General features: G+C 46.4%; 3 protein-coding genes and 2 non-coding genes across 9 annotated transcripts; 4 read left to right on the top strand and 1 right to left on the bottom strand.

Annotated features, from left to right (window-relative positions):
* The first annotated feature begins 733 nt into the window (after positions 1-733).
* Positions 734-2,144, top strand: LOC120667120. Its single transcript, XM_039947163.1, has 2 exons — positions 734-1,051; positions 1,159-2,144. Exons 1-2 carry the CDS (start codon positions 793-795, stop codon positions 1,896-1,898), a joined length of 999 nt encoding a protein of 332 aa, XP_039803097.1. The 5' UTR covers positions 734-792; the 3' UTR covers positions 1,899-2,144.
* Positions 2,145-3,509: 1,365 nt separating this feature from the next.
* LOC120667119 lies at positions 3,510-12,105 on the top strand. 5 transcript variants are annotated; one of them, XM_039947159.1, is made up of 16 exons: positions 3,510-4,044; positions 4,147-4,342; positions 5,139-5,449; positions 5,835-6,011; positions 6,122-6,871; positions 6,957-7,051; positions 7,130-7,192; positions 7,282-7,370; positions 7,461-7,559; positions 7,665-8,327; positions 9,473-9,547; positions 10,314-10,384; positions 10,468-10,525; positions 10,810-11,014; positions 11,163-11,213; positions 11,310-12,105. In XM_039947159.1, exons 1-16 carry the CDS (start codon positions 3,803-3,805, stop codon positions 11,801-11,803), a joined length of 3,639 nt encoding a protein of 1,212 aa, XP_039803093.1. In that variant the 5' UTR covers positions 3,510-3,802; the 3' UTR covers positions 11,804-12,105. The 5 variants fall into 5 exon arrangements, with proteins under 5 accessions (XP_039803093.1, XP_039803092.1, XP_039803094.1 ...); XM_039947158.1 differs by having other exon boundaries at positions 11,307-12,105; XM_039947160.1 differs by having other exon boundaries at positions 3,542-4,044; positions 10,471-10,525; positions 11,307-12,105.
* Positions 12,106-12,384: 279 nt separating this feature from the next.
* TRNAC-GCA lies at positions 12,385-12,456 on the top strand. Its single transcript has one exon. It is a non-coding gene; the product is annotated as a tRNA-Cys (tRNA).
* A 686-nt stretch (positions 12,457-13,142) lies between these two features.
* Positions 13,143-13,776, bottom strand: LOC120667488 (putative RING-H2 finger protein ATL50). The gene is made up of 3 exons (XM_039947554.1): positions 13,618-13,776; positions 13,448-13,518; positions 13,143-13,371 (listed from the first exon to the last, which is right to left on the bottom strand). Exons 1-3 carry the CDS (start codon positions 13,774-13,776, stop codon positions 13,143-13,145), a joined length of 459 nt encoding a protein of 152 aa, XP_039803488.1.
* Positions 13,777-25,522: 11,746 nt separating this feature from the next.
* On the top strand, positions 25,523-25,602 carry TRNAL-UAG. Its single transcript has one exon. It is a non-coding gene; the product is annotated as a tRNA-Leu (tRNA).
* Positions 25,603-26,039: the final 437 nt, after the last annotated feature.

Below are 26,039 nucleotides of genomic sequence, written 5' to 3'. Positions count from 1 at the left end.
TGCTTTGGTGGTGAGGTAACTCCAAGGAAAAGAAAAGCCATTGGGTTGCTGACCCGGCACGTACCCTCTCTCCCCCAGCTGCCTCTCCATCTGCCTGAGGTCAACGCCGGCCATGCAACCATGCTTGGTTAGCTGCCAATCACGTTGCAAGCGGCACGGGCCACTCCAGGAACCCGCTACCGCTAGCCCACATAATTTGGAATCCCAACCCACTTAATCAAAGTGGATTTATGCGGGTAACCCGCAACAGCCCGCATAACCCATTTGCCCACATCGCTCGCGATCCGCTCCCAGTATCGGCGCATCGAGCGCTAGGCGCCTCGGCCACGCTCTGCATTCCGGCTGCGCACGGCCGTGAAACACGTGGCTACCCAGTGATGACATGACTGTGTGATAAATTTTTGAGCTAGCTATAGGCATTTAGCTCAATGTTGCGCGCGCTTGCGCTGCAGACTGAATAGACGCCGGAAGGATCGGATAAGAGAGAGCGCATGCACATCGCTATCGCAGGGTGAAGCTGGCCGGCTTGCGTCGATCGCATGGACTAATTTAATTAGCTATAGGCAGACTTGCACACAAGCACGCGGGTTGCGGGCTGCTGCATGAACCCGCAATAGCGGACGGCGTTGCACACAAGCTGGCCGCCCCACTTGCAACCTGAGCTGCCAATCGCTATACTACTGCTACTATAAGAGACAGCCTCGTTGCCCTCCTTGCTCCTCCATCCATCACCAGCCCACGAACAGCACAGCAGCAGCGGCAACCAAGGCAAGAGATCAATAGTCATAAATAATGCCGCGGTGGTCGGCGTCGACCGCCGCCGTGCTGGGCGCGGGCCTGCTGCTGTGCATCATGGCGCTGGCGGCGTCGGCGCAGCCGCCGCTGCAGCCGGGCAACATGCAGGTCATCAGCACGGAGGGCAAGCGCAACAGCAAGTTCAGCTGCGCCGACACCAAGAAGAACTCCAAGCGCCCAGGCTGCACGGCCACCTGCCCCAACCGATGCCGCAGCAAGTGCCTCGTCCTCTGCCCCACCTGCAAGACCTTCTGCCGTGAGTAGTGTACAACTGTATATATATACTTATAAATATGTTATCTTTCTCATCATCATGTGCATGCTTAATCTCCTCCCCTCTCTCATTCAATTGATCATCATCAGTGTGCGACTTCTACCCCGGCGTGTCGTGCGGCGACCCGCGCTTCACCGGCGCCGACGGCAACAACTTCTACTTCCACGGCAACAAGGACCGGGACTTCTGCATCCTCACCGACGCCGGCCTCCACATCAACGCCCACTTCATCGGCAAGCGCAACCCGGCCATGAGCCGCGACTTCACCTGGATCCAGGCGCTCGGCGTCCGCTTCGCGCACCACCACCTCTACGTCGGCGCCGCCAGGACCGCCCGCTGGGACGCCGCCGCCGACCACCTCGCCCTCGCCTTCGACGACGAGGACGTCGCCATCCCGGCCGCCGTCGGCGCCCGCTGGTCCCCGCCCACCGCGCCCGCGCTCTCCATCACCAGGACCGCGCAGACCAACACCGTCGTCGTCGAGCTCAGGGGCGTCTTCCGCATCATGGCCAACGTCGTGCCCATCACCGCCGAGGACTCGCGGGTCCACGGCTACGGCGTCACCGACGACGACAGCCTCGCGCACCTCGACCTCGGCTTCAAGTTCTACGACCTCACCGACGACGTCCACGGCGTGCTCGGCCAGACCTACCGCACCGACTACGTCAACAGGCTCAACGTCACCGCCAAGATGCCCGTCATGGGGGGCGCCGACACCTTCCTCTCCTCGGGACTCTTCGAGACCGACTGCGCGGTAGCAAGGTTCGGACGCGCTGCCGCCGGCGCCGGCAACGGCATCGCCATGGTCACGGACTCCAAGTACCTGTAGAGATCGACCGATCGATCGATACAGCAATCAAGCTACTACGCGTGATGACTGATCATGAGACGAACGTTTATTTTATTTAATCTCCGTATATATATATACGGGTATATATATGTATGTGTCCCGATCTAATTAACTGCTGGTGTATTGGTTAGTATTTCAAATCAACTTTTCTATATAAAAAGGAGAAATAATTCAGGAGCATGCGCGCAGCTAGCTAATGAATTGAATATGTATGTCGTCCTGAGAGCTTGCACCCGTCCAGTGTGTGATCGTCGTCTCTTTGTGAGCATATGTTAAATTGTCCATTACATGCACAATATATGGATGTATTAGCAACAATTTTGTCTTTTTGCATGGTTATAAGCATATACTATAAGTGGATTTTTTAAAACTAATAACAAACGAAACTGGGATTGGAGAAATTATCACACACCAACTTGAACTCTGGTCCATATCGAAAATCGAAATAAGGAAACCTTACGTAATCAGCATGGTTAAAATTATCTTGAATTTCTCTACGATTTTTGATTCTTGAACTGGCGGTGTATATTTAACTTGTTTCAATTTCAATATCTATATGTGCACCAAGGGCAGAAGCGTCCATTCGCTGCCAACTCTCTCGCGGTGTGCCAGATGCAAAAACGATGGTTTCAATGTGGTCTGACCAAATCAAGCGTCCCATAGACATTGATACTAGATGATATCCACAACCACACCCATATGCATATCTCAAGCTTGAACAAAATATGGAATAGGCCTGCAAAAATCACACCTATAGGCTATAGCCGCAGCATACACTATCGCTCTGTTCAGTTTGCTTGTCAGCCAGCTAACCAGCAGTCTTTTTCTCTCAGATCAAATCTGCATCAGCCAGCCAGCAATACTTTTCTCCGACAACAAATCAGCACCAGTTACCAGCCACAGCCAGCCGAACAGAGCAATATAGTGTGACGACAAAAATCACCAACGACGGTGTGAGTCTTTCATTTAGCATTAACACTAGATTCGACATTGTTCTCGCAATAAATAAGGCTTTCAGCAGAGATTTGTCAACAATAATGACGGGATGAAACCAATATAATGACGGGACGAAACCAATAGTAGAAGGGTGCTACACGTGGCAAACAAAAGTGTGCTACACATGGCAAATAAGTCCAAAGAAGATGTCAAACAGCTATATTCACTTTTGGTACAAATGGCTTATTTCCGGTCTTGTAGCTTTTCCTACCATCATAGTACATTTTTTCTTAAAATGTGCTTTTTTTTGCCTTATATACAAGGTAATGCACTTGGGAATTCGGATGCTTTATCCAGGTACTCTACATTTCTGCTCCCTATGTCATGAGAGCGGTATCTCAATTATCCAACATCTTGGAAATGCTAATTGGCCTCTTAAGAGAACTAATACAAGTGCTGAAAATATTATGGAGTATTACTTCGTGTATAGTAAATAGTAGGCATGAACTAGACGAAACCCCAGGGATCATGGTAAACTAGTTCAATTTTCCTCACAAGAGTAGTAGTAGCAATTCAGCAGTGTGGCCACTGGAGGAGGAGGAGACGTTTCCTTACCGGATTGGGCCAATCACAGGCTCCGTTGACCAGTGTGGCGGCAAAAAGTTGACTCCGAATTCCCCTCCTGCTCCCCGCTTTCTCCCCTCTCGTGAGGCTGCCCCCCGCCCGCATCCCCTTCTTCCTCCCCCTCTTCGATCGGACCAAGCCTGCGCCGACGTCAGCAGCCCCGCCGATTACCTCCTCCTCCCGCCGCCGCCCCTCGCAGCCGAGCAATTCCGCCTCAATCGCGCCCCCAATCGCCCGCGCAGCGGCATTCGATGCGCCGCGCCGCGCTCAATTAGCCGACGAGGGGGACCCCAGCTAGCCCTAATCCCCCCCCCCCCTCTCCCATGGCGGGGAGCTTCCGCGAGAGCGCGGGGCCGGGGGACGCCGCCCACGCGCCGCCCCCCACGACCACCCCGCCGCTCTCGCAGTACCTCTCCCTCGACTCGCCCGCCTGGGGGCCCGACCCCAAGCAGCAGCAGCAGCACTGGCGCCTCCCCGAGCTCAGGCGGGCGCTCGCCGCCGACGACCAGGCCGACGAGCTCAGGCGGATCCGCGCCAGCGTCCAGGACTCCACGGGCAAGGCCAAGTACGCTCCCTTCCCAGCTCCCTCCCTCTCTTGTCTGTTTTCCCCTCCCCGTGCCGCTGCATTGCTTAACTCTGCTGCACCCCCCCCCCCCCTCTCCCATAGGGAGAAGGTCAGGTCGCTGCACGACGCCATCCAGAAGCTCGACAAGTACAAGAACATTGTCACCCGCAAGCGCCAGAGGTCCGCCGACTCGGGCACCGACAAGCTGGCCTCCTCATCGGGTGCGCTCAGGATAGGGGCGCAGAACAGCTCTGCCGTCATGAGCAAGCGCGTGCGCTCCTCCCTCGCGGATGCCCGGGTTCGTCATTCATCCCTTTCTGGCTCACTCTCCGTTTCAGCACAATCCTATGCTGTGCAAGGCTTGCTTCAGTTTGCACTGCCGCTTACACAATCCTGACCCCCACCAAGACTTTGATGTCCAGCTCTCAAATCTACAGAAGTTCCAACCTTTACGGTCTCTCATGTCTCTTCTGTATAATTAGTTGTAGCTAATGAACTGATCCGATTATTTCATCATAATTAACATGTAAAGAGTGTAGCATTTGCATTTCTTAATTTTCGTAGTTTGCTGTGGCCAAAACAGCATTCCTGATTTCGTATTAGTCACTCAGATTCTGGAACACAACAGTTCAAGAAAAAATTGTGGCTTCTCAATCCTTACAACTAGTTATACTCTAACTCAAGCAAGTTTCCCTACTCCTAATATTGTTGGTTACTTGTGGTTGGAAAACCAGTAGAATACCAGAAAACCTGTTCTTTTGTAAGTTGAATCATCTTGGTCAAATTCCACACTGATATAACCTTTTCTTTTCATGTTCAAACCACTCATACTCCGTACCCACTCTAATCTTTCATAACTCAACTTCCTAGTTCGGCCCGCTAACTGGTTAGCAACCTGTATTCTTAGATTTGGAAATTAAACCCTCTGGTTGGCTGGTTCTAGACCTGGAAAATTTGTCATTTTAAGGTGTGTGACGTATGCGTGTTCTTCTAAACTTCTATCACTAATTTTACTATGGTAACTTTTTCGAATTCATTGTAATTTTCCTATGTTTACCACTTTTCACTTTAAAAACTTGTTCCATTGTTTCTAGATTTTTCAGGTGGAAGGACGTGCTAGTGTTCCTACAAGGCAGGGTCCTTTGGTTAGTAATGAGAAAAGTTCACCTGTGGAAAAGGAAAAGAGCTGTACAAGAATGTCTGCTACAGTCTCAGGGCTTTCTGAAGACAAATTGCGAGGTTTATCTACTGGCGGTGAAGGGTGGGAAAAAAAGATGAAGCGCAAACGCTCTGTTGGAACGATGCTTGTTAGAGGCAGTGATGCTGATCGAGATGTCAAGTCTGTGGGTCAACATAGACCAGCCAATGAAGTACGCCCACGATCCAGCGAAGGCCTTGCATACAGGTAAACCATGGGCTTACTATTATTTTGTGCCTTAAAGTTAGAATTCAGTATGTGGCTGGTCACTCCCTGAAATGATTGTGTTTGATTGAACATCTTGCTGTACTGAAGCCTTGAAATAAAGATGTAAGGGCTGACATAAACTGTTTTTTGATTATGTCCAACATCACAAGAGAGTAGAATGATATTACTGTATATGCACATCATCAGAAGGTTGATGTTTGATGGTTTGTTTTCTAGCTATTGCTTGGGCTAAGCCACATTTTATTTCTTAGATCAATACAGTATTTTTTTTACTTTCTGCAATCGACCTTGTTATCTACAGTTCTACCTATATTCTCTTCATATCCATGTTAGAGCTCACCCTTCTTAATTCTTGCATTTACAGGCATGGAGCTCCCACCGGAGCATTAGCAGGTAGCAAGTTGGATGGCACTTCTCAGCAGAACAATATCGTATCCCGTATTCAATCCAAGACAGATGTGGATTATGCCACTCAGCCAAATGAAAGAAGAGAACGTCATGCTGTGGTCGATAAAGATAGGACTACGATAAAAGGAAACAAGTAAGCTAAGATACTGGTCCTGATTAATTCACATTTTGTCTTTGCTAAGTATATGTGAATGATTAGGGCAACATTGACATCCCTTTGATGATATGCTTATTGTTAAATAGGGCAAATACTTCTGAGGATATGCAGAATGGAAGTTTAAGTCCCTTGCCCAAGGCTAAAGCATGCAGGGCTCCAAGAACCAGTTCACTTGTTATTAATTCATCTTCTAATTTCCAGCGTTCAACTGGAGGAAGTGATGAATGGGAAGAAGTACCCCCTTACACAAATAAAGCATCGCCTCTGGGAGGCATGACAAATCGCAAACGTTCCACTCATTCAAATGCTTCCTCACCTCCTATTGCTTGGGTTGGGCAACGTTCACAGAAAATGTCGCGGACCAGAAGAGCGAATGTTGTCTCTCCAGTATCAAATTTCGATGAAGTGTTATCTGAAGGATCACCACTTGATACTGCCACTAGATCAACACTTATAGAGTCTGGCAGTGTCTTGCTGACAAAAAACACGCCAACAACCAAAATGGATAACATCTCATCTCCTGCTGGGCTGTCAGAAAGCGAGGGATCAGCTGCAACCGAGAGCAAGTCCAAGGAGAAAGCTATGCATAGTGGTGAAGTGGGGAACGAGGGTGCAATTGCAGCCCATAACGCAATGGGATTGATATTTTCATCAAATAAAAATAGGATTCCTTTGAAAGAAGAGCTTGAAGATGGTGGTGTTCGTCGTCAAGGGAGGAGTGGAAGAGGTACTATGCATGTTAAGGGGTGTTCTTCCATACCAAAAGAAAAATTAGACACTGCAGAAACTAGAAAACCAGTAAAAGGTGGAAGGCCTGGATCTGAAAAGAGTGAGAGGTACTTAATTGTTAACTTTTTGTGGCATTGTGGATCCTAGATTGTTTATATGAATCTTGATTTGATCTTTCAATCATCTATGCAGTAAGTTGGGACGGCCCCCAATGAAAAAGGGCTCTGACCGCAAAGCTTCATCTTGGCATTCACAGGCTATAAACTGTGAACCTACAGATATAACAGGTTTTCTGAAGATACTTCACCTTTATACTCATGTGTCTTGTATTATCCTTTCTCTTAGTAACTAATTGTGCACTGCAGGTGAACCAGAAGATGACCAGGAGGAACTTTTAGCTGCTGTTAACGCTGCTCGCAGCGCTATTGGTGCGTATACTGTCTTATTATTTTGTGTCTGGTGACTTTCAGGCATCACTTTGGATTGATGTTTATAACTTCCTTTTCTTTTTCTGCAGTTGGTGCATATTCTGGCCCTTTCTGGAAGAAAATGGAACCCATGCTAACTTTCATAAGCTCTGAAAATTTATCTTTCTTGAAAAACCAGGTTGGTGTCGTTTTTGCTTTAGATGTCATGATTGAATGTGCTTTCATTGTGGGCTGGGATGGATTTTGATTTGTCGGAGTTGGTGGTCAGATCAACCTTGTTGAAGAGCTTGAGACGAGCATGTCATGCATGTCTGATGGTGAACATGATATAATAGCATCAAGTGATTACCAAAGAATGCAAAAGATGGTGCGTGACTTTACGCTGTAAATAGCGCCAACAAAAAAAAAATTCCTGTTTCATTAAACTCGTCTATATATGTATCCTTGCATCATATGTCTGAAAAATCTGCAGGAGGAGCATTCATCTCAGGTGCTGGCTCCAGCCAACTTTTCTCCCTCATCCCAGCAAAGCAAAACCAATGGAGTCGGAGCGAAAGGATCTATCGGCTGTTTTTCTCCTGGCAATGAAAACCACACAGTACCACAGAAGCTGGAAGCTGACAAATGGTTTAATGAAATGGCTCCAATGGCTCACAGACTCCTTTCAGCTCTAATCATAGAAGATGACTTACCTGATTCCAATGGTGTGCAAAGAGATATTCTTGTTGAGTTTCCAAATAGCCACAATCCTTACACTGTTAACAGATACTTAGAAAATGAACTTCAAGCTAGTGCCATAACATCTAATTTCGGGTTGAGTGTGGATTTCACGCATTCAAACAGTAGTTCTGTGATACATCAGAGCATGTGCAATGGTTTTACAGCTTCAAGCAACTTCATCAATTCAAATAGTGAAAATTCAGTTCATAGTGAGAATTTATCAGATGGAATCAATTTCACTGTATACCAAGAGAGTGGCCCTTTGCATGACTTGATACCACAGATTTCACAGCAATGTCAAAATTCAGCGAAAGATTTCCCTTTTTCTCCATATGAGTATCAATATGGGCAGATGTCAGTGGAAGATAAGATTTTGATTGAGCTGCAAAGTATTGGCATTTGTCCAGAGACAGTGGTATGATACCTTAAACTCTGCATTTGTTAACTTCAAGTTGCTTTATGCAATTTGTTTTTACAAGTTGTATGCCTGACCTATCAGGAAACATGTCAAATAATAGTAGCAGCTCTTGATAGAAAGGCATGCAGCTTTCCGCCATGTTCAAGAAAAGCTTGACGCTCTTTGTTTTTACATGCCTTGCCTATCAGGAAACATGCCAAATAATAGGAACACTTCTTAATATAATGACATGATGACATGCAGCTCTCTTGCGTGTTCAAGAAAATAAAATAGGAGCACTATAGTCAGCAAATTTTGAGCGGCCTGATCTGTTTCTTAAGATGTAGCTGCTGGGGGCTTGACTTTCTTGAACCTTTTTGTGGCATACAGTTAAATGGATGAATCAAGTGCTGAAGCCCAATTGGGGATTTTGTGTTTTTGTCATATTGTTGGATATTTGTCATAGTTTGGGATGTTTTCTATGCTTTTTTCCTCAAATACGCAGGAGAGCCATGCATCATTGCATTAAGGAGAAAAAGTATTCAGAATACAACCACACAAACACACCCACTCTTCATGCCCTCTCCTCCCCTCTTCACATCTCGCCCCTGTCCTGATAAGAAGCGGGAAACTTCTACTTCCCTTCCTAACCTCTACCTCCTATACTACAGCTCCTCTCCTTGGCATAAATCTGCGAATTCTGATTCAAGATGTTTTCAAAGTGCCCCTTCTGTTCTCTTTTGTTTGGTTTGACTCAGGTTTGACACAAAGATTCCCTTTGTGTCTCTTGACACCTCATTGTTTTCTTACTAGCAACCATCTGCTGTGGTGATCTGTGAGGAAAGAGATCTAGTAGCATACATTGCATGAGATAGATGCAACATACATAGATTTAGCTGTCTGTGTTCTTGACAGCCTAAAGGGTTCACTTCACTACTGAAACATCACATGAAAAAGTATTTGATGTGCCCAGAAATTAGTAGTCACCCCATGGGCATGTACATGCATATGTTACTACTTCTGAATTGTGGTATTTATATTATTTTGTCTGTTGCAACAACCAGAAAGTCAAAGATTATGTAGTAACCAGAAATTATGTATTTCCCCAATCTGACATTCTAGTTGTGATTCTTGCCTTATCTTTGTAATACTACCCTTTTCAGCCAAAGCTGGAGGATGGAGAAGATGAGGACATTAATAAAATGATTTCAGAGTTGAGGAAAAGGCTTCATGATCAGGTTACATGAACAACCACTCCTAATAACATGTCTTAAGTTTTGATTAAATTTGAAATGGATACCCTATTACTCAAAATACTATTTTCATTGTGTTAATTTGACTTCACCAGATCCATGTAAATTTTCATAACCTTTATCTTGTTTTGAAACTTGGGTTGTGCAAGGATTTCCTTTTGCCGAATATTATGATTTTTTGTAACATTATAATGCAAGCATATATGAAGTTGGGCTTCCCCATCTGGCATCACTATGCGCTTAAACTGTAGGGTTCATCGGAGCTACGCAAGTGGCATGCTGGAAAATAAGGGGACTAATAGAGGACCAATATAGTTTCTTTGGGGAAAACACCACCATTTTGTACCCTCTTCATGATGGATGATTTGCATGTAACTCTGAAATCATCAAAATTTGATATTTTTCCTATTTTTATGCTAGGATCTGTATCTAGTATAAAAGCTTCTAGATCAAATTTGAATGTTATGGATTAGGATGGGTTGCTTGTATCACTAGGTGGAATGGTACCAATGCGAGGTGGCCCAGTTACGGGTCCTAAAAAGGTTTCTGTGGCTTAAGTGGTTTATCTGAGCCATCTGCATTCAACCTAATGACCAAGACAAATAATTCTTAATGTACTATCTTGATACTATTTATCATTTGGTAATTTCATCCAATGCTTGCTATAACTTTACATAAATATATTGTGAAAGATAGCATTATTTGGGCTTGCACCAATGCATATTAAAATGGTACTATTCTTGTTTTGCAGGTGAATCAAAAGAAATGCAGATTACATAAGCTAGATAAATCAATTCAAGATACAAAGGATCTTGAGGATAGGTACCAGTGAAATACATTTATTGGTTATATCTTGATTAGTACATGAAATTACTTTGATGACTAACTTTAAGATTACCTGACAGAAGCTTGGAGCGACATGCCATGAACAAACTGGTTGAAAGAGCATACAGAAAACTCAAGGTAGTTGAGATTTCTCTTTTTCTTAAATCACTGTTGGTGCTTCATGAGATTATGAGTGCCATGCTCTGCTATTGTAGTTGTGCTCTGTAGAGGTATTCACCCTTCATTACTTCAACAAGGCATTGTTGTATTTCTTTTTTTTTAAAAAAAAAAGGTCTCTGCTTCTTGGATGGTGCTTGCCCTTTTAAGCTAATATTTTGTCTTCTGGTAAAAGGGAGGTAATGCGAGTTAGCTGTGAATAACCTTGATCCTCGGTACTGATTGTATCTCTTTATGGTATGTAGGGTGGGCGAGTTGGCTCTAGTCACAAGGCTGGTGTCAGTAAGTCTGCCAATAAGGCTGCAAAACAGCTCGCGTTGGCTTTTGCCAAGCGTACTCTTGCTCGGTGCCAGAAATTTGATGAAACAGGGAAGAGCTGCTTCAGTGAGCCATCTCTTTGGAGTGTGCTATCTGCGCCCTTGCCCAGCAGTGACGCAAAATCCACAGAAGGTAATTTATGTGCATCTGTTGCTGCTAAGAGTGAAATTTTCCTTTTTTTTTGTTTGCGTACTTGAGTACTGTAACATGCCCATTTTCCCTGTCAATTCAATTATTTTGCGAAATAATAACGTCCTGCCTGCTTTTCTTTTGGTTTCAGGTGTAGAGAGGCTGAAGCATCAAAAACTCGACAGAACTCCATTTGATCAAGGTAAATTTGCTATCCTGATGATCATTGTACTGGGTAATGTTAGAAGACCACTCGTGGTTGACCAAGTATATCTTCTTGTTGCTGATAAATTAGCAGGTGGCACAAAATGGAAAAAGAGTGACAGGGAAAGGGATCACACCAGGGATGCATCTGCAAAGGGCTCTGGTTTGAAATCAGGGCGCCACTCATCAGGCGGCAGCGGAAGGAGTGGGGAGCGCAAAAATAAGACAAAGCCAAAGCAAAAGCTGGCACAGTTATCAACTTCTGGAAACGTGCTGGGTAGAGTGGTGGAGCCATTGTCATCACCTGCAGTGCAAGAGCCCCCACGCGAGCCTCCAAGTGAGAGAAAGACCCAGCATCCAACAAGGAATACTTCGAGCAACACTGCCCAGCGGACTACCACGGATGCTGCCCTGCCAGTCTTGCCTGGATTAGATGACATATTGGATGTTCCAGGAGGGCTTGATGGGCAGGGCAACGATATCAGCTCATGGTTTACTGATGGGCTTGATGACTCATTGCAAGATATTGATCTTTCAGGCGCCCTGGAGATCCCAGATGATGACCTCACCCAGCTGGGATTCATATAAGATGGAGAAGTAGCGAAGCGATTGTTGTTTATCCTGTGCATATGTTGGGAGTAGTGTGGATGTCATGTCCCCCCCCCCCCCCCCCCCCCCCTCTCCTTAACTGATGTTTGGTAGAGCTAATCGATTAATCTCCCCTGCCACAACCTGGTGGGGCAGAGGTTGTAATTTGTAATTAGGCTGGCGGATTTGTGTCCATGTTCTGAATCTGCCGGCATGAAGTTGAACTATTGCAGATGAGGTACTCGATTCTTGTAGCAGCAAAGAACATGGTGAAAGTGCTAATGGTATTATCTTAGTAACTTGTCCTTGTGTTCCTCTTCATCTCCTGTCAACTCACAATCCAACAGCCGTTTTTCTTGCCGCAGCATGTTTTGCGAACAAAGCTCTCGGGCAGTGATGGGCACAAGAGTTTTGGTGAAGAGCGATAGCCTCATGCTCACGTTGAAGTGCTTACAAAAAATTTGATTTCCTGCTAAATAAGGCATTTCATTTACCAGCTTATGTTTCTTCAGGTAATTGTCCTAGGCTCAATTCAGGATGTAACGTTTTAAACTAATCCTATGTATAACAAAGCAAGAAGTGGGTCCATAGCTCAGTGGTAGAGCAATTGACTGCAGATCAATAGGTCTCCGGTTCGAACCCGGATGGGCCCTCTATTTTTATTTTTTATAAAATAATAATTTTCATTTCAAATATATGGGATGCCTATATTTCTTTTGCATTTAGGCAGTTAGGCTACCGTGGATTTCTTTTTCCCTTGCAGGGAACAAGCAACTGAACCGAGTTGCCATGCTGAATGTTCCAGATTAATTGATATCACTGATTCGAATCACCTAAAAATGTTTCCAGATTTCTGACAAGCGCTGATTTTTCCAGTTAAACTTAATGCTAACAGTAGTAACACAAACTATTGAATGGCTGCATTCATAACATTCTGTTAATATGCAACTAAGTCTAGCCTGAAAAATTAGTCATACAGGAGAGTCAAGGCCGTTTCTGCAGATAAGAAGTCTGAGAAAGTCTTTGTTGAATCCGTAGGGTCGCAGAAGAATTTCATGCTTCCTTCAAAGCTTAAACAGGAGCAGGTGCCAGGTGGCCATGACATGACTGACCTCTATCTGATCTGATTGTTACAGAAAAAAGGGCATGTTTTTCGTTCCTAAACATTCTGCTGTTTGTACCATAGCATTGCAAGAGATAGCACACACACTCTAGCATCCATCGGTAGTAGAGCCGTTTGCAGTGAACAAGGACCTGACAAGCTGCAATCTCTGTTTGGTAATAACATTACAAGAGAAATCAACAGTAGCAAACAGAAGGCACCACCATGGATCCTCAACTAGCTAGCAACCTGCTCGTCGGCGTTGCCGTCCTCCTCGGCGGGTGGCAGCTGGTGGCGACAGAGCGGGCAGACGGCGTTGCGGCGGAGCCACTCGGAGATGCAGTCTTGGTGGAACTGGAAGGCGTGGGAGCAGGGCTTCTCGTCAGCGCAGAAGCTCTGCAGGCAGACGGCGCAGTCCTCCCCCTCGCGCGAGCGGCCCGCCGTCACCACCGGCAGGCTCTGCAGCCTGCAGGGTGGCCTCGCTGGTCCAAGCACGCTTGCTGCTGCGGCGATGGCCGGCCTGGGCCAGCGGATCTTCGTACTCATCGTCGTCGTACTCGTACATAGCGGCGAACAGAGCATCTTCGTCAATGCCGTCGTAGATGTCACAGCCCTGGAAAAAAAAAAGGAAAAGAAAATGAAAATTCCCCGCCGGGCCCACATGTCAGCCCTCGCTCTCCCTCTTCTCTCTGTTTTGCGCCGCGGCACGCACGCGTCGTCCGCCGGCGTCCATCCTCGGCTTCCGCGCCACGTGCCGTTCATCGTTGCGTGACGTGCCGCCCTTCACTTCTTCACTCGCCCTCTCCTTATCCGCGTCGAAGCCGGCCTCGTTCCCCGCCGCAAACCCTAGCCCGTTTTCCCCATCCTCCATTGCCGCGCCGCCCGAGCTCCCGTCGCCGCCGCGATTCGCCGTCTCCGGTGAGCGTCGTCTCAATTCCTCGCGTAGGAAGCTTCCTCGCGTCGTCCTCCTCCGATTCCGGCGCTAACCCGGCCCCTTCCCCTCCCCTGCAGGGCCGCCGCGGCTCGCCTTCGCCCGCCGCCGCCCCTGTCCGCCGCGCCGTTAGCCCGCTGCCGCTCTTCGCCCATGCTCCTGCCGGTGAGGTTCGCCGCCGCCTTCTCCTCGCCGTGCGCGCCTTCCCTGGCCCGCGCCAGCCCTCCTCCGCTCGCCCCCTCCATCACCGCCGCCGGCGTCGCGCCGTGGCGCGCGCGCTGCGCGCGTGGGCGCGCCCAGGCGCCGGGTCAAGGCGGGTCCTGGCCTTGACCGGCCTGGGTGGGGCGCCTGCCCGTGGGACCCGCCTGTCGGCCTCTGGCCTGGCAGGTGTGGCTCTCCCCGGGTAGACCTAGCAATTGTTGCTAGGGTATTTCTTTAGGTTTATTTGTGCTGCAAACTTCCAAAATCCATAGAAAATCATGTATAGCTCCAAAAATTGTGAAACTTGTTTTGTTGGATTCCTCTAGCTGAGATCTACTTAGGAAAAATATTGTTTTGCATGTTACTTTGTTGTAGATTTATTTATAGTTTTATCTTGCAAAAGTGAGTTTATTACTTAGTTATTTGTGTACTGCTCGAAAAATGCCAAACCAAATTTTGTTAGACTCCTTGTGAGGTGTAGTTTTCAGTGGTGCACCTTGTTTACTTGGTTCATTGCTTTGTATCAAAGTTTAGTTTGTTTTCCTATACTTTGTCTGAAAATGGTTATTTCTAGAACTTTGTGCAGGAAAGTGATAAAATGGCAAAACCAGTTTTGTTAGCCTTGTATTGCTGCCTAGTTTCAAAGATAATTTTCTTGGATTTGTGTAGTTGAGTTTGCATTCCTTTTCTGTTTTACTTTCTTTAGAGTGGCTGAAAGCTAAAATATTTATGGTTATTTATAGGAAAATGCTTTTCCTGCAAAACCAATTTTCATGAGTTCTTTGTGATGTCCTCTGCATGCTCATTTATTTCCATGGTTTATGCTAGTTGTTTGGTTCATTCTTTAATTCGTGCATCGCATTCATGCATTTTAGTGACCGGACCGTCGGAGAACGAACCCGTGGAACCCGCCGAGTCCGTGGAGCCTGAACCCGGAATCCCGTTCGTGGTCGAGTCGGAAGCTAACCAAGGCAAGCAGCTAAGCATATTCCTTGCACCTATTTAATCTGATTTAGTTTAGCTATCTCACCGGGTAATGTTGGGTGATATGTTATAACTGTATTGCATTCTTGTACCTGATTTCCTGCATTACCATTCCTTGAATTGTTATCCATACCGTTGTCATTTGTTAGTCTATGAACTACTTAATTTGATTAGATGCTTAGTCCTGCTTAGAATATTTATCTTGCTTGCTAGAAAGGAATGGATTGGAGTATCACACTTACCTGTTTATCCTTGATCGCACTTGAGTCGGGGCAAGTATAAGTTGGTAGTATCGAGATTCGAGCGGAATGTTAGGGCCTAGAGAATGAAGTCACATGGGCATAGTCCGCTTGGATCGATTAAGGACCGAGTGGACGACGTCGGTTTTGAGCACCTTTCCGTGCTACCACACATCCAATATAATGGAACGGATAAGCCAAATACCTTCTTTGACTTGGTCATTGGGGCCCGGTCCCAGATGCGTGGCCAACGGGCTATGCAGGGAGGCTTAGCAGGTCCCCGAGTGGAACTATGTGTAGGAAAATTTAGAGATGTCCTCGGTGGAACTAAGTCTCCACGCGCAAGCTGGGCGTACCCTCAACGGTCGAGCCATGTTGGGAACGGTTGACGCGAGTACCCTCTTATCCAACTTTAGCGGGTTGGGTGAGTCGCATGGTCCTTGCGTCGTGTGGGTAAAGTAGTACACCCTTGCAAGGTTATAACCAATTCGAATTGCCGCGCTCTCGGTTATGAGCAAGCTCTTTAACCCATGAACTCCTCATAGATTATCGTTTATGCTGAGAATGGTTCGTGTTACAGCTATGAACAGTTATAGTTGTATTACTCTCTTAATCAATTAAAATTGTTTGGGTTTGGGCAAGATTAATTAATTCTGCTAGGTGATAGTGTAGAGAGCTAATGCTTATGCAATAATTACTTAACCTTAAAGCTTTTACTTGAGCCTTGCATGATCCTTGTTTATTTAATCGCGTAAGTCTTGCGGAGTACCTTTTGTACTCAGGGTGCTTTCTAAACCTAGTTGCAGGTGAGCCGGAAGTGGTGTTCGGCCATTTCTACCCCGCTGATCCTAATGCGGGGGAAGAGTAGGCTGTTGCTGCTGTGGTGATGTCCTTGAGCAAGGCATCATCATCTTAAGTAAGTTTTATCGTAGCTGAGCTTCGGGAGAGCATGTATTTTCAATAAGCTCTAAATCTCTGTTTAATATGACTCGCGTGAGCCCAAGGCTTGTAAAGTGAAGCTTGAAACCCACCTATATTAAACTTGTAATATTAAGTCTCGAACTCTGGTTTTATATAGCTGCTCTTTGTGGATTGTTGGCTATGTATTCGATTGTATACGGTATGTGCATATGCTGATTCTGGGCGTACGTTGGAGCACATACCGGGACTACCGGATTTGGTATTATTTTGAATGAATGACGTGTCGGTTCTTCGTGTCTCTAGATGTGGGATAACACGTGGCACGCTCTACGGCAAGCACGTGTTAACTCTCATCTGGGTGATAATGACCGGCGGTTCGTTTAAAATAGTATCAAATTGGGCGGTTCTCACAACGGGTATCAGAGCTGAGTTTCCATGAAGTGAACCTAAAATTTGCTTAGTGGGTTGAGAGTAAAATAAAATTTGACTACTTGCACTAATGTTTACTTTTGCTAAAACTTTGAACTTAAGGCTGGTTGCTACCTTTCTTCCTTGGTCTTAGAACTAATTCCTTCTTATTGCTTCATCTGCTTAATTAAGATATGCTTAACCTCTCTTGTCTGAATGAGTAGCGGTAGCGTAGGAAAACCCTTTCACCCTCTGGAAACCTTTTAAGCCTTTTACCAGAGTTGAGAAGGTTGGAATCACCCATTGTCCTGAGCGCTATTAGGAGGGTTGTGGCGCTGCTGGACAATGCGGTTGTGTTGGGCCGAAAGTGAGTGCTAGAACGTTAAGGCGTGCTCGCGATGTGAGGAGACGTCATGTTGCATTCATACCTCGCATGCATGCATGCTTTCTTTTGGTTTTCAAATCTGCATCTAGCTAATCTGGTGTGTCGTGGTCTAGTTTTCGCTGATCTCGTTCTTGCTAATCTTAGTGGGCCAAATCTATCCTTTCTCTTAGATATGTTGTTCCGGTGTTGATCGTGTGTTAGATTTTTATCTACACATTATCTTTCCACCCTGCCTTTGAGTATCATTCTCTATCTTTCATTCCTGACCGCTAACCATTTTGTTTATTAATAGGATGGTGTTGCGTTCAGGAAATGAAAGGGATGGTGCCAGTGGTTCGGGTGGCAATAACCACCGCAACAACGAGGATCCCCTTCCTAATCCTCCAGTTCACCCAAATCTCGCGGACGTCCTGGCCCGGCAAACTGAACTCATGGCGCACTTAGTCAATCAGTTGGGCAATGCCGGCAATAATGGTCCAAGAGCTGAGCCTCGAGTGAACAGGTTCGGGGATTTCTTCCGCACCAATCCTCCCATCTTCCGTGGCTCCAAGGATCCTCTGGATGCGGATTTCTGGCTCAATGTCATTGAAGAGAAGCTTGGTCTTATTGAATGTGAGCCACATGAGAAGGTACTCTTTGCTGCTCATCAACTGCATGATGCCCCTGGGGTTTGGTGGCGGAACTTCAAGGCATCTCACCCTGCCAACTACCGCTTCACATGGGAGGAGTTCCGCACAGCTTTTCGCTCCTTCCATATTCCCAAGGGTATCATGGACATCAAGAAGAAGGAGTTTCTGAATCTCACTCAAGGGGGTCGTGATGTGATAGCCTATGTCAATGCCTTCAACACTCTCTCCCAATATGCACCTGAAGAAGTGGCCACCGATGCCAAGAAGCAAGAACGCCTGTACGATGGGCTCTCCGCAGAGTTGCAAGACAAACTCTCCACTACCAAGTTTGAAGACTTCAATGACTTGGTTAATATCGCCATCAGAGCTGAGCACAAGATGAAGAATCTTGAGGCAAAGAACAAGCGCCCTGCTCCTACCTCTGCGGGCGGTAGCTCCTCACGTCCACGTCTGGGGCCTTCTCCTTTTCCACCTCGGGCGCCGGGTGCTCAAGCTCCACGTCCTATGTGGATTGTGCGTCACCCTCAACCTCCTCAAGGACAAGCTCCTAGGCCGGTCAGTGCTTATTGGAACAACCCAGGTGTGACCGCAAAGGGTCCGTGCTTCAATTGTGGTGGCTTAGGCCACATCTCTAGGGATTGCCCCTCTCCGAGGCGTGGTGGTGCCTTCAATGCACCTAGGCCCAATACTCCTCTGCCTCAAGCACAGCGTCAAGAAGCTAAGCCACAACAAGCTCCTAAATGTGGCCGTCTTAACTACGCCACCGCTGAAGAAATTCCGGAGAATGCTGAAGTACTCATGGGTACGCTCCTAATCAAATCTCACCCTGCTATGGTTCTTTTTGATTCTGGAGCAACTTTTTCTTTTATCAACAAGAAATTTGTGCTGCATAGTAAGCTTGAAATGCAAAATCTACCAGTGCCATACCATATAGAATCACCTCGTGGAGAGATCATTTCTAGAAACTTTGTGGATAGGGTTCCAATTCTCATCGAGGGAGCTATTTTCCAAGCTAATCTTCTTGTCCTAGATCAGATGGGTTTAGATGTGATTCTTGGGATGAATTGGTTGGGTAAGCATGACGGAGTTATCAAATGTGGGCCCCGCACCATTGATCTTTTGCACCCTTCTGGGAGTAGAGTTCTACTCTCTCTTGCCAAGATGGAATCTTGTTTATATGCCTTGGCGAGTACCATAGCCACGGCGTTGGAAAATATTCCCGTGGTTTGTGAGTATCCGGATGTCTTTCCAGAAGAATTACCGGGTATGCCTCCTGATCGTGAGGTGGAGTTCGTCATAGAGCTCAAGCCCGGAACTGCTCCTATCTCTAGACAGCCTTACCGAATGCCTCCCAATGAGTTGAAAGAATTGAAGAAACAACTCAAGACTTTATTGGACAAGGGTTTTATTCGTCCGAGCTCCTCTCCTTGGGGATGCCCGGCTCTTTTTGTGAAGAAGAAAGATGATAGTTTGCGGATGTGTGTTGATTACCGTCCGTTAAACGAAGTCACTGTCAAGAACAAATATCATCTTCCACGGATTGATATCTTGTTTGATCAACTCTTCGGAGCTCGGTATTTCTCTAAGATTGATTTAAGGTTGGGTTATCATCAAATCAAGATTCGAACTGAAGATATTCCAAAAACAGCCTTCTCTACTAGATATGGTCTTTATGAGTTCACTGTCATGTCCTTCGGCCTCACCAATGCACCGGCTTATTTCATGTATCTGATGAATAGCATCTTCATGGAGGAACTTGATGTCTTTGTGATCATTTTCATTGATGATATCCTCATTTATTCCAAGACCAAAGAAGATCATGCTCGTCATATTCATATCGTTCTCCAAAAGCTTAGGGAGCATCGTCTTTATGCTAAGTTTAGCAAATGTGAGTTTTGGCTTGAAGAAGTATCTTTTCTTGGTCATGTCCTCTCCAAGGATGGTATTGCTGTGGATCCTAGTAAGGTGCAAGATGTTCTGGATTGGAAGCAACCACAGAATGTTCATGAGATTCGGAGTTTTCTGGGACTTGCGGGATATTACCGCCGGTTCATAGAGAATTTCTCTAAAATTGCAAAGCCTATGACTGAGTTACTGAAGAATGGGGTCAAGTTTGAATGGTCCCCAGCCTGTGAAGAAGCCTTTCAAACCTTTAAGGATCGCCTCACTACTGCTCCAGTTCTTGCTCAGCCAGATGTTTCCAAGAGTTTCGATGTTTATTGCGATGCTTCTCGCATCGGTCTTGGTTGTGTTCTTATGCAAGAAGGCCGAGTGGTGGCCTATGCTTCTCGTCAACTCAAGCGACATGAAGAAAATTATCCTACCCATGATTTAGAGCTTGCGGCTGTTGTCCATGCTCTAAAGATATGGCGTCATTATCTGCTTGGTAATCATTGCAACATCTATACTGATCACAAAAGTCTCAAGTACATTTTCACTCAATCTGATCTAAACATGAGGCAGCGTCGATGGCTTGAACTGATCAAGGATTATGACATTGAGGTGCACTATCATCCCGGTAAGGCGAATGTCGTCGCCGATGCACTAAGCCGAAAGGCTCAATGCAACTGCTTGACCATAGCTCCTCCTGTGCATACTCTCTGTGATGATCTTCGGAAACTTGGAATTTCTATGGTCAAAGAAGGCTATCTTGCTACTCTTACAGTCAGATCTGATCTTTATGATCAAATTAGGGAAGTCCAAAAGAAGAATAAGGGTATGGCTCGAATTCGGGAGTTAATGAATCAGGGCAAAGCTCGATGTTTCTCTACGGATGATCAAGGGGTTTTATTCTTTGGGAAGCGAATTGTGGTGCCTAAGGATCATAACCTCAGGCGAATTATCCTTGATGAAGCCCATAGTTCCCAATTCTCCATTCATCCGGGCAGTACCAAAATGTATCAAGATCTCAAGCAAAGATTTTGGTGGACTCGCATGAAGCGAGAAATTGCTCGATATGTCGCCGAGTGCGATGTTTGCCAAAGAGTTAAAGCTGAACATCTCAAACCTGCCGGTACCCTTCAGCCTTTACCTATTCCATCATGGAAGTGGGAAGAAATTGGAATGGATTTCATCACTGGATTACCCAAGTCTTCTCAAGGGTATGATTCTATATGGGTAATTGTGGATCGATTGACGAAGCCGGCTCATTTTCTTCCAGTGAAGACTACTTATCTTGTCAAGCAATATGCGGAGTTGTACCTTACCCGCATCGTTTGTCTTCATGGTGTTCCCAAGAAAATTGTCTCTGATCGTGGTCCTCAGTTTGTTGCTCACTTTTGGAGAAGTCTTCATGAAGCCATGGGAACTGACCTCACCTACAGTACTGCTTATCATCCTCAAACCGACGGTCAAGCCGAGAGAGTCAATCAAGTCTTAGAAGACATGCTTCGAGCCTGTGCTCTAATCTATGAGAAGAAATGGGTTACATGCTTGCCATTCGCGGAATTCTCTTACAACAATAGTTATCAAGCAAGTATCAAAATGTCACCGTTTGAAGTTCTCTATGGAAGACGGTGCAGAACTCCGATCAACTGGTCCGAATCGGGAGAAAGGCCTTTCTATGGTCCAGATTTGGTAAAAGATGCTGAGGATCAAGTCAAAATTATCCGTGAGAATCTTCGCATTGCTCAATCTCGTCAAAAGAGTTATGCTGATCGCCGTCGCCGAGAATTACATCTCAAGATTGGTGATTATGTCTATCTCAAGGTTTCCCCATTTAAGAGCACTCGCCGTTTTCAAGTCAGAGGAAAGTTAGCGCCACGTTATGTTGGACCTTTTCGAATCATCAAGAAAGTTGGAGCAGTGGCCTATCAATTGGAACTTCCTCAATCACTCTCCGCAGTGCACAATGTCTTTCATATCTCTCAATTGAAGCAGTGCCATCGTGTTCCAGCTGACGCCGTCGACCTTGGGTCACTCAATCTTCAACCGGGTCTTACCTACGAAGAGCACCCAATTGCCATTCTTGACCGAGATGAAAGAAAAGTAAAGCGTAGTATGGTGAAGTTTGTAAAGGTTCAATGGAGCAATCACTCCGAAGATGAAGCCACTTGGGAGCGCGAAGATCGGTTACGTCAAGAATATCCGGAATTCTTTTCCGATGAGTAAGTTTTCTCCCTACCACCCCCCACTTTCTTGATGAAGCTCAGTTTCCTAGATATTGTTATATGTGTACACAATCACCATCAAGAAAACCCTAGGAGTGTCTCGCACCACATCCTACCTGCTTTTGTGCATCATCTCTTAGATGTTTATCTTGTCTAGGTGAATATGGCCTCAACCTAGTCCGAGTTTTATCCTTCCCCGCTTGTCTACCTAAATCTCGGGACGAGATTTTCTTAAGGGGGGGAGAGTTGTCACAGCCCTGGAAAAAAAAAGGAAAAGAAAATGAAAATTCCCCGCCGGGCCCACATGTCAGCCCTCACTCTCCCTCTTCTCTCTGTTTTGCACCGCGGCACGCACGCGTCGTCCGCCAGCGTCCATCCTCGGCTTCCGCGCCACGTGCCGTTCATCGTTGCGTGACGTGCCGCCCTTCACTTCTTCACTCGCCCTCTCCTTATCCGCGTCGAAGCCGGCCTCGTTCCCCGCCGCAAACCCTAGCCCGTTTTCCCCATCCTCCATTGCCGCGCCGCCCGAGCTCCCGTCGCCGCCGCGATTCGCCGTCTCCGGTGAGCGTCGTCTCAATTCCTCGCGTAGGAAGCTTCCTCGCGTCGTCCTCCTCCGATTCCGGCGCTAACCCGGCCCCTTCCCCTCCCCTGCAGGGCCGCCGCGGCTCGCCTTCGCCCGCCGCCGCCCCTGTCCGCCGCGCCGTTAGCCCGCTGCCGCTCTTCGCCCGTGCTCCTGCCGGTGAGGTTCGCCGCCGCCTTCTCCTCGCCGTGCGCGCCTTCCCTGGCCCGCGCCAGCCCTCCTCCGCTCGCCCCCTCCATCACCGCCGCCGGCGTCGCGCCGTGGCGCGCGCGCTGCGCGCGTGGGCGCGCCCAGGCGCCGGGTCAAGGCGGGTCCTGGCCTTGACCGGCCTGGGTGGGGCGCCTGCCCGTGGGACCCGCCTGTCGGCCTCTGGCCTGGCAGGTGTGGCTCTCCCCGGGTAGACCTAGCAATTGTTGCTAGGGTATTTCTTTAGGTTTATTTGTGCTGCAAACTTCCAAAATCCATAGAAAATCATGTATAGCTCCAAAAATTGTGAAACTTGTTTTGTTGGATTCCTCTAGCTGAGATCTACTTAGGAAAAATATTGTTTTGCATGTTACTTTGTTGTAGATTTATTTATAGTTTTATCTTGCAAAAGTGAGTTTATTACTTAGTTATTTGTGTACTGCTCGAAAAATGCCAAACCAAATTTTGTTAGACTCCTTGTGAGGTGTAGTTTTCAGTGGTGCACCTTGTTTACTTGGTTCATTGCTGTGTATCAAAGTTTAGTTTGTTTTCCTATACTTTGTCTGAAAATGGTTATTTCTAGAACTTTGTGCAGGAAAGTGATAAAATGGCAAAACCAGTTTTGTTAGCCTTGTACTGCTGCCTAGTTTCAAAGATAATTTTCTTGGATTTGTGTAGTTGAGTTTGCATTCCTTTTCTGTTTTACTTTCTTTAGAGTGGCTGAAAGCTAAAATATTTATGGTTATTTATAGGAAAATGCTTTTCCTGCAAAACCAATTTTCATGAGTTCTTTGTGATGTCCTCTGCATGCTCATTTATTTCCATGGTTTATGCTAGTTGTTTGTTTCATTCTTTAATTCGTGCATCGCATTCATGCATTTTAGTGACCGGACCGTCGGAGAACGAACCCGTGGAACCCGCCGAGTCCGTGGAGCCTGAACCCGGAATCCCGTTCGTGGTCGAGTCGGAAGCTAACCAAGGCAAGCAGCTAAGCATATTCCTTGCACCTATTTAATCTGATTTAGTTTAGCTATCTCACCGGGTAATGTTGGGTGATATGTTATAACTGTATTGCATTCTTGTACCTGATTTCCTGCATTACCATTCCTTGAATTGTTATCCATACCGTTGTCATTTGTTAGTCTATGAACTACTTAATTTGATTAGATGCTTAGTCCTGCTTAGAATACTTATCTTGCTTGCTAGAAAGGAATGGATTGGAGTATCACACTTACCTGTTTATCCTTGATCGCACTTGAGTCGGGGCAAGTATAAGTTGGTAGTATCGAGATTCGAGCGGAATGTTAGGGCCTAGAGAATGAAGTCACATGGGCATAGTCCGCTTGGATCGATTAAGGACCGAGTGGACGACGTCGGTTTTGAGCACCTTTCCGTGCTACCACACATCCAATATAATGGAACGGATAAGCCAAATACCTTCTTTGACTTGGTCATTGGGGCCCGGTCCCAGATGCGTGGCCAACGGGCTATGCAGGGAGGCTTAGCAGGTCCCCGAGTGGAACTATGTGTAGGAAAATTTAGAGATGTCCTCGGTGGAACTAAGTCTCCACGCGCAAGCTGGGCGTACCCTCAACGGTCGAGCCATGTTGGGAACGGTTGACGCGAGTACCCTCTTATCCAACTTTAGCGGGTTGGGTGAGTCGCATGGTCCTTGCGTCGTGTGGGTAAAGTAGTACACCCTTGCAAGGTTATAACCAATTCGAATTGCCGCGCTCTCGGTTATGAGCAAGCTCTTTAACCCATGAACTCCTCATAGATTATCGTTTATGCTGAGAATGGTTCGTGTTACAGCTATGAACAGTTATAGTTGTATTACTCTCTTAATCAATTAAAATTGTTTGGGTTTGGGCAAGATTAATTAATTCTGCTAGGTGATAGTGTAGAGAGCTAATGCTTATGCAATAATTACTTAACCTTAAAGCTTTTACTTGAGCCTTGCATGATCCTTATTTATTTAATCGCGTAAGTCTTGCGGAGTACCTTTTGTACTCAGGGTGCTTTCTAAACCTAGTTGCAGGTGAGCCGGAAGTGGTGTTCGGCCATTTCTACCCCGCTGATCCTAATGCGGGGGAAGAGTAGGCTGTTGCTGCTGTGGTGATGTCCTTGAGCAAGGCATCATCATCTTAAGTAAGTTTTATCGTAGCTGAGCTTCGGGAGAGCATGTATTTTCAATAAGCTCTAAATCTCTGTTTAATATGACTCGCGTGAGCCCAAGGCTTGTAAAGTGAAGCTTGAAACCCACCTATATTAAACTTGTAATATTAAGTCTCGAACTTTGGTTTTATATAGCTGCTCTTTGTGGATTGTTGGCTATGTATTCGATTGTATACAGCATGTGCATATGCTGATTCTGGGCGTACGTTGGAGCACATACCGGGACTACCGGATTTGGTATTATTTTGAATGAATGACGTGTCGGTTCTTCGTGTCTCTAGATGTGGGATAACACGTGGCACGCTCTACGGCAAGCACGTGTTAACTCTCATCTGGGTGATAATGACCGGCGGTTCGTTTAAAATAGTATCAAATTGGGCGGTTCTCACAGTAGACGTCGAACAAGCGCGCCATCGCGCCGCGGACATAACCGCCGGATGGGAAGTCGGACGCGCGGATCTCCTCCACCGTCCAGTACTTCCCGTTGCCGGCGGTTAAAATTCATCCGAGGATTGGATTGGGATAGTTAGCAAGAACAAAGCTAATGAACAGATCGATGATCAGTGGGAACCTTACCGACCTGTGTATTCATCCCTTCCCTTTTATTATATATTGATACATAATCAATTGTCGGAGTCGGATCTGAGACGAGATCTTATGCCCCACGCATGATCCATAATCATGGGACTGCAGTTACCACGAGGGCAAGGGACCTTGAAATTCAACTGAGCAGAACCATATGATTTCGTTCTAGGCTTAACATTCCGTTCAAACAATCATTCCCGTTTTTTCAACAACCTTGGGCATTGCGTGTAATTGTGTTTAGTGATCCTATTTTTGAAATTTCCGTACCTTTCACTGTCAAGTAAGACAGTTTGGCCGAGTGGTCTAAGGCGCCAGATTTAGGCTCTGGTCCGAAAGGGCGTGGGTTCAAATCCCACAGCTGTCAAATAATTTTTGATTATATATCATAATCATAATTCTCTCTTATGCGTAGAAAAATGGAAAGCTAACTCATTTTTAAGACTACTTACTGCTTGTTAGTTGAAGACGGATGGACAAGGACATGAGTCAAACAAAAGAGGAGCAAGTAACGGATGGACAAGGACACGAGTCAAACAAAAGAGGAGCAAGTAATCTTAAGACTACCTAACCCGCAAGTACTACAATGTTTTTTTTGCCTATCATCTCTCATAGCACTACGAAGTGTAGCAGAGATACGGATGTTACGGTGGTTTTGCGGGCACACAAGAAGGAATAGAGTTCGGAACAAAACTATTTGAGAAAGGGTAAAGGTGACACCAATTGAGAAGAAACTTACCCAACATCGATTGAGATGGTTTGGACATATCCAACAGAGGCCTCCGGAGGCGCCGGTGCATAGTG

The sequence above is a fragment of the Panicum virgatum genome, chromosome 3N, assembly GCF_016808335.1.
Source record: "Panicum virgatum strain AP13 chromosome 3N, P.virgatum_v5, whole genome shotgun sequence".
NCBI lineage: Eukaryota > Viridiplantae > Streptophyta > Magnoliopsida > Poales > Poaceae > Panicum > Panicum virgatum.
This window is presented reverse-complemented; position numbering and strand designations above follow the sequence as displayed.

What these genes read in the sequence shown, in the direction of transcription:
- LOC120667120 (XM_039947163.1), top strand. Translation starts at nt 793, where the DNA reads ATGCCGCGGTGGTCGGCGTCGACCGCCGCCGTGCTGGGCGCGGGCCTG. An exon ending in CACCTGCAAGACCTTCTGCC is followed by an intron (nt 1,052 to 1,158) that starts GTGAGTAGTGTA and finishes GATCATCATCAG; the next exon opens with TGTGCGACTTCTACCCCGGC.
- LOC120667488 (XM_039947554.1), bottom strand. Translation starts at nt 13,776, where the DNA reads ATGGAGGATGGGGAAAACGGGCTAGGGTTTGCGGCGGGGAACGAGGCC. An exon ending in TGGACGCCGGCGGACGACGC is followed by an intron (nt 13,519 to 13,617) that starts GTGCGTGCCGCG and finishes TTTTTTTTCCAG; the next exon opens with GGCTGTGACATCTACGACGG. An exon ending in TACGAGTACGACGACGATGA is followed by an intron (nt 13,372 to 13,447) that starts GTACGAAGATCC and finishes GCCACCCTGCAG; the next exon opens with GCTGCAGAGCCTGCCGGTGG.
- LOC120667119 (XM_039947158.1), top strand. Translation starts at nt 3,803, where the DNA reads ATGGCGGGGAGCTTCCGCGAGAGCGCGGGGCCGGGGGACGCCGCCCAC. An exon ending in AGCGAAGGCCTTGCATACAG is followed by an intron (nt 5,450 to 5,834) that starts GTAAACCATGGG and finishes TTGCATTTACAG; the next exon opens with GCATGGAGCTCCCACCGGAG. An exon ending in ACCAAAGAATGCAAAAGATG is followed by an intron (nt 7,560 to 7,664) that starts GTGCGTGACTTT and finishes AAAAATCTGCAG; the next exon opens with GAGGAGCATTCATCTCAGGT.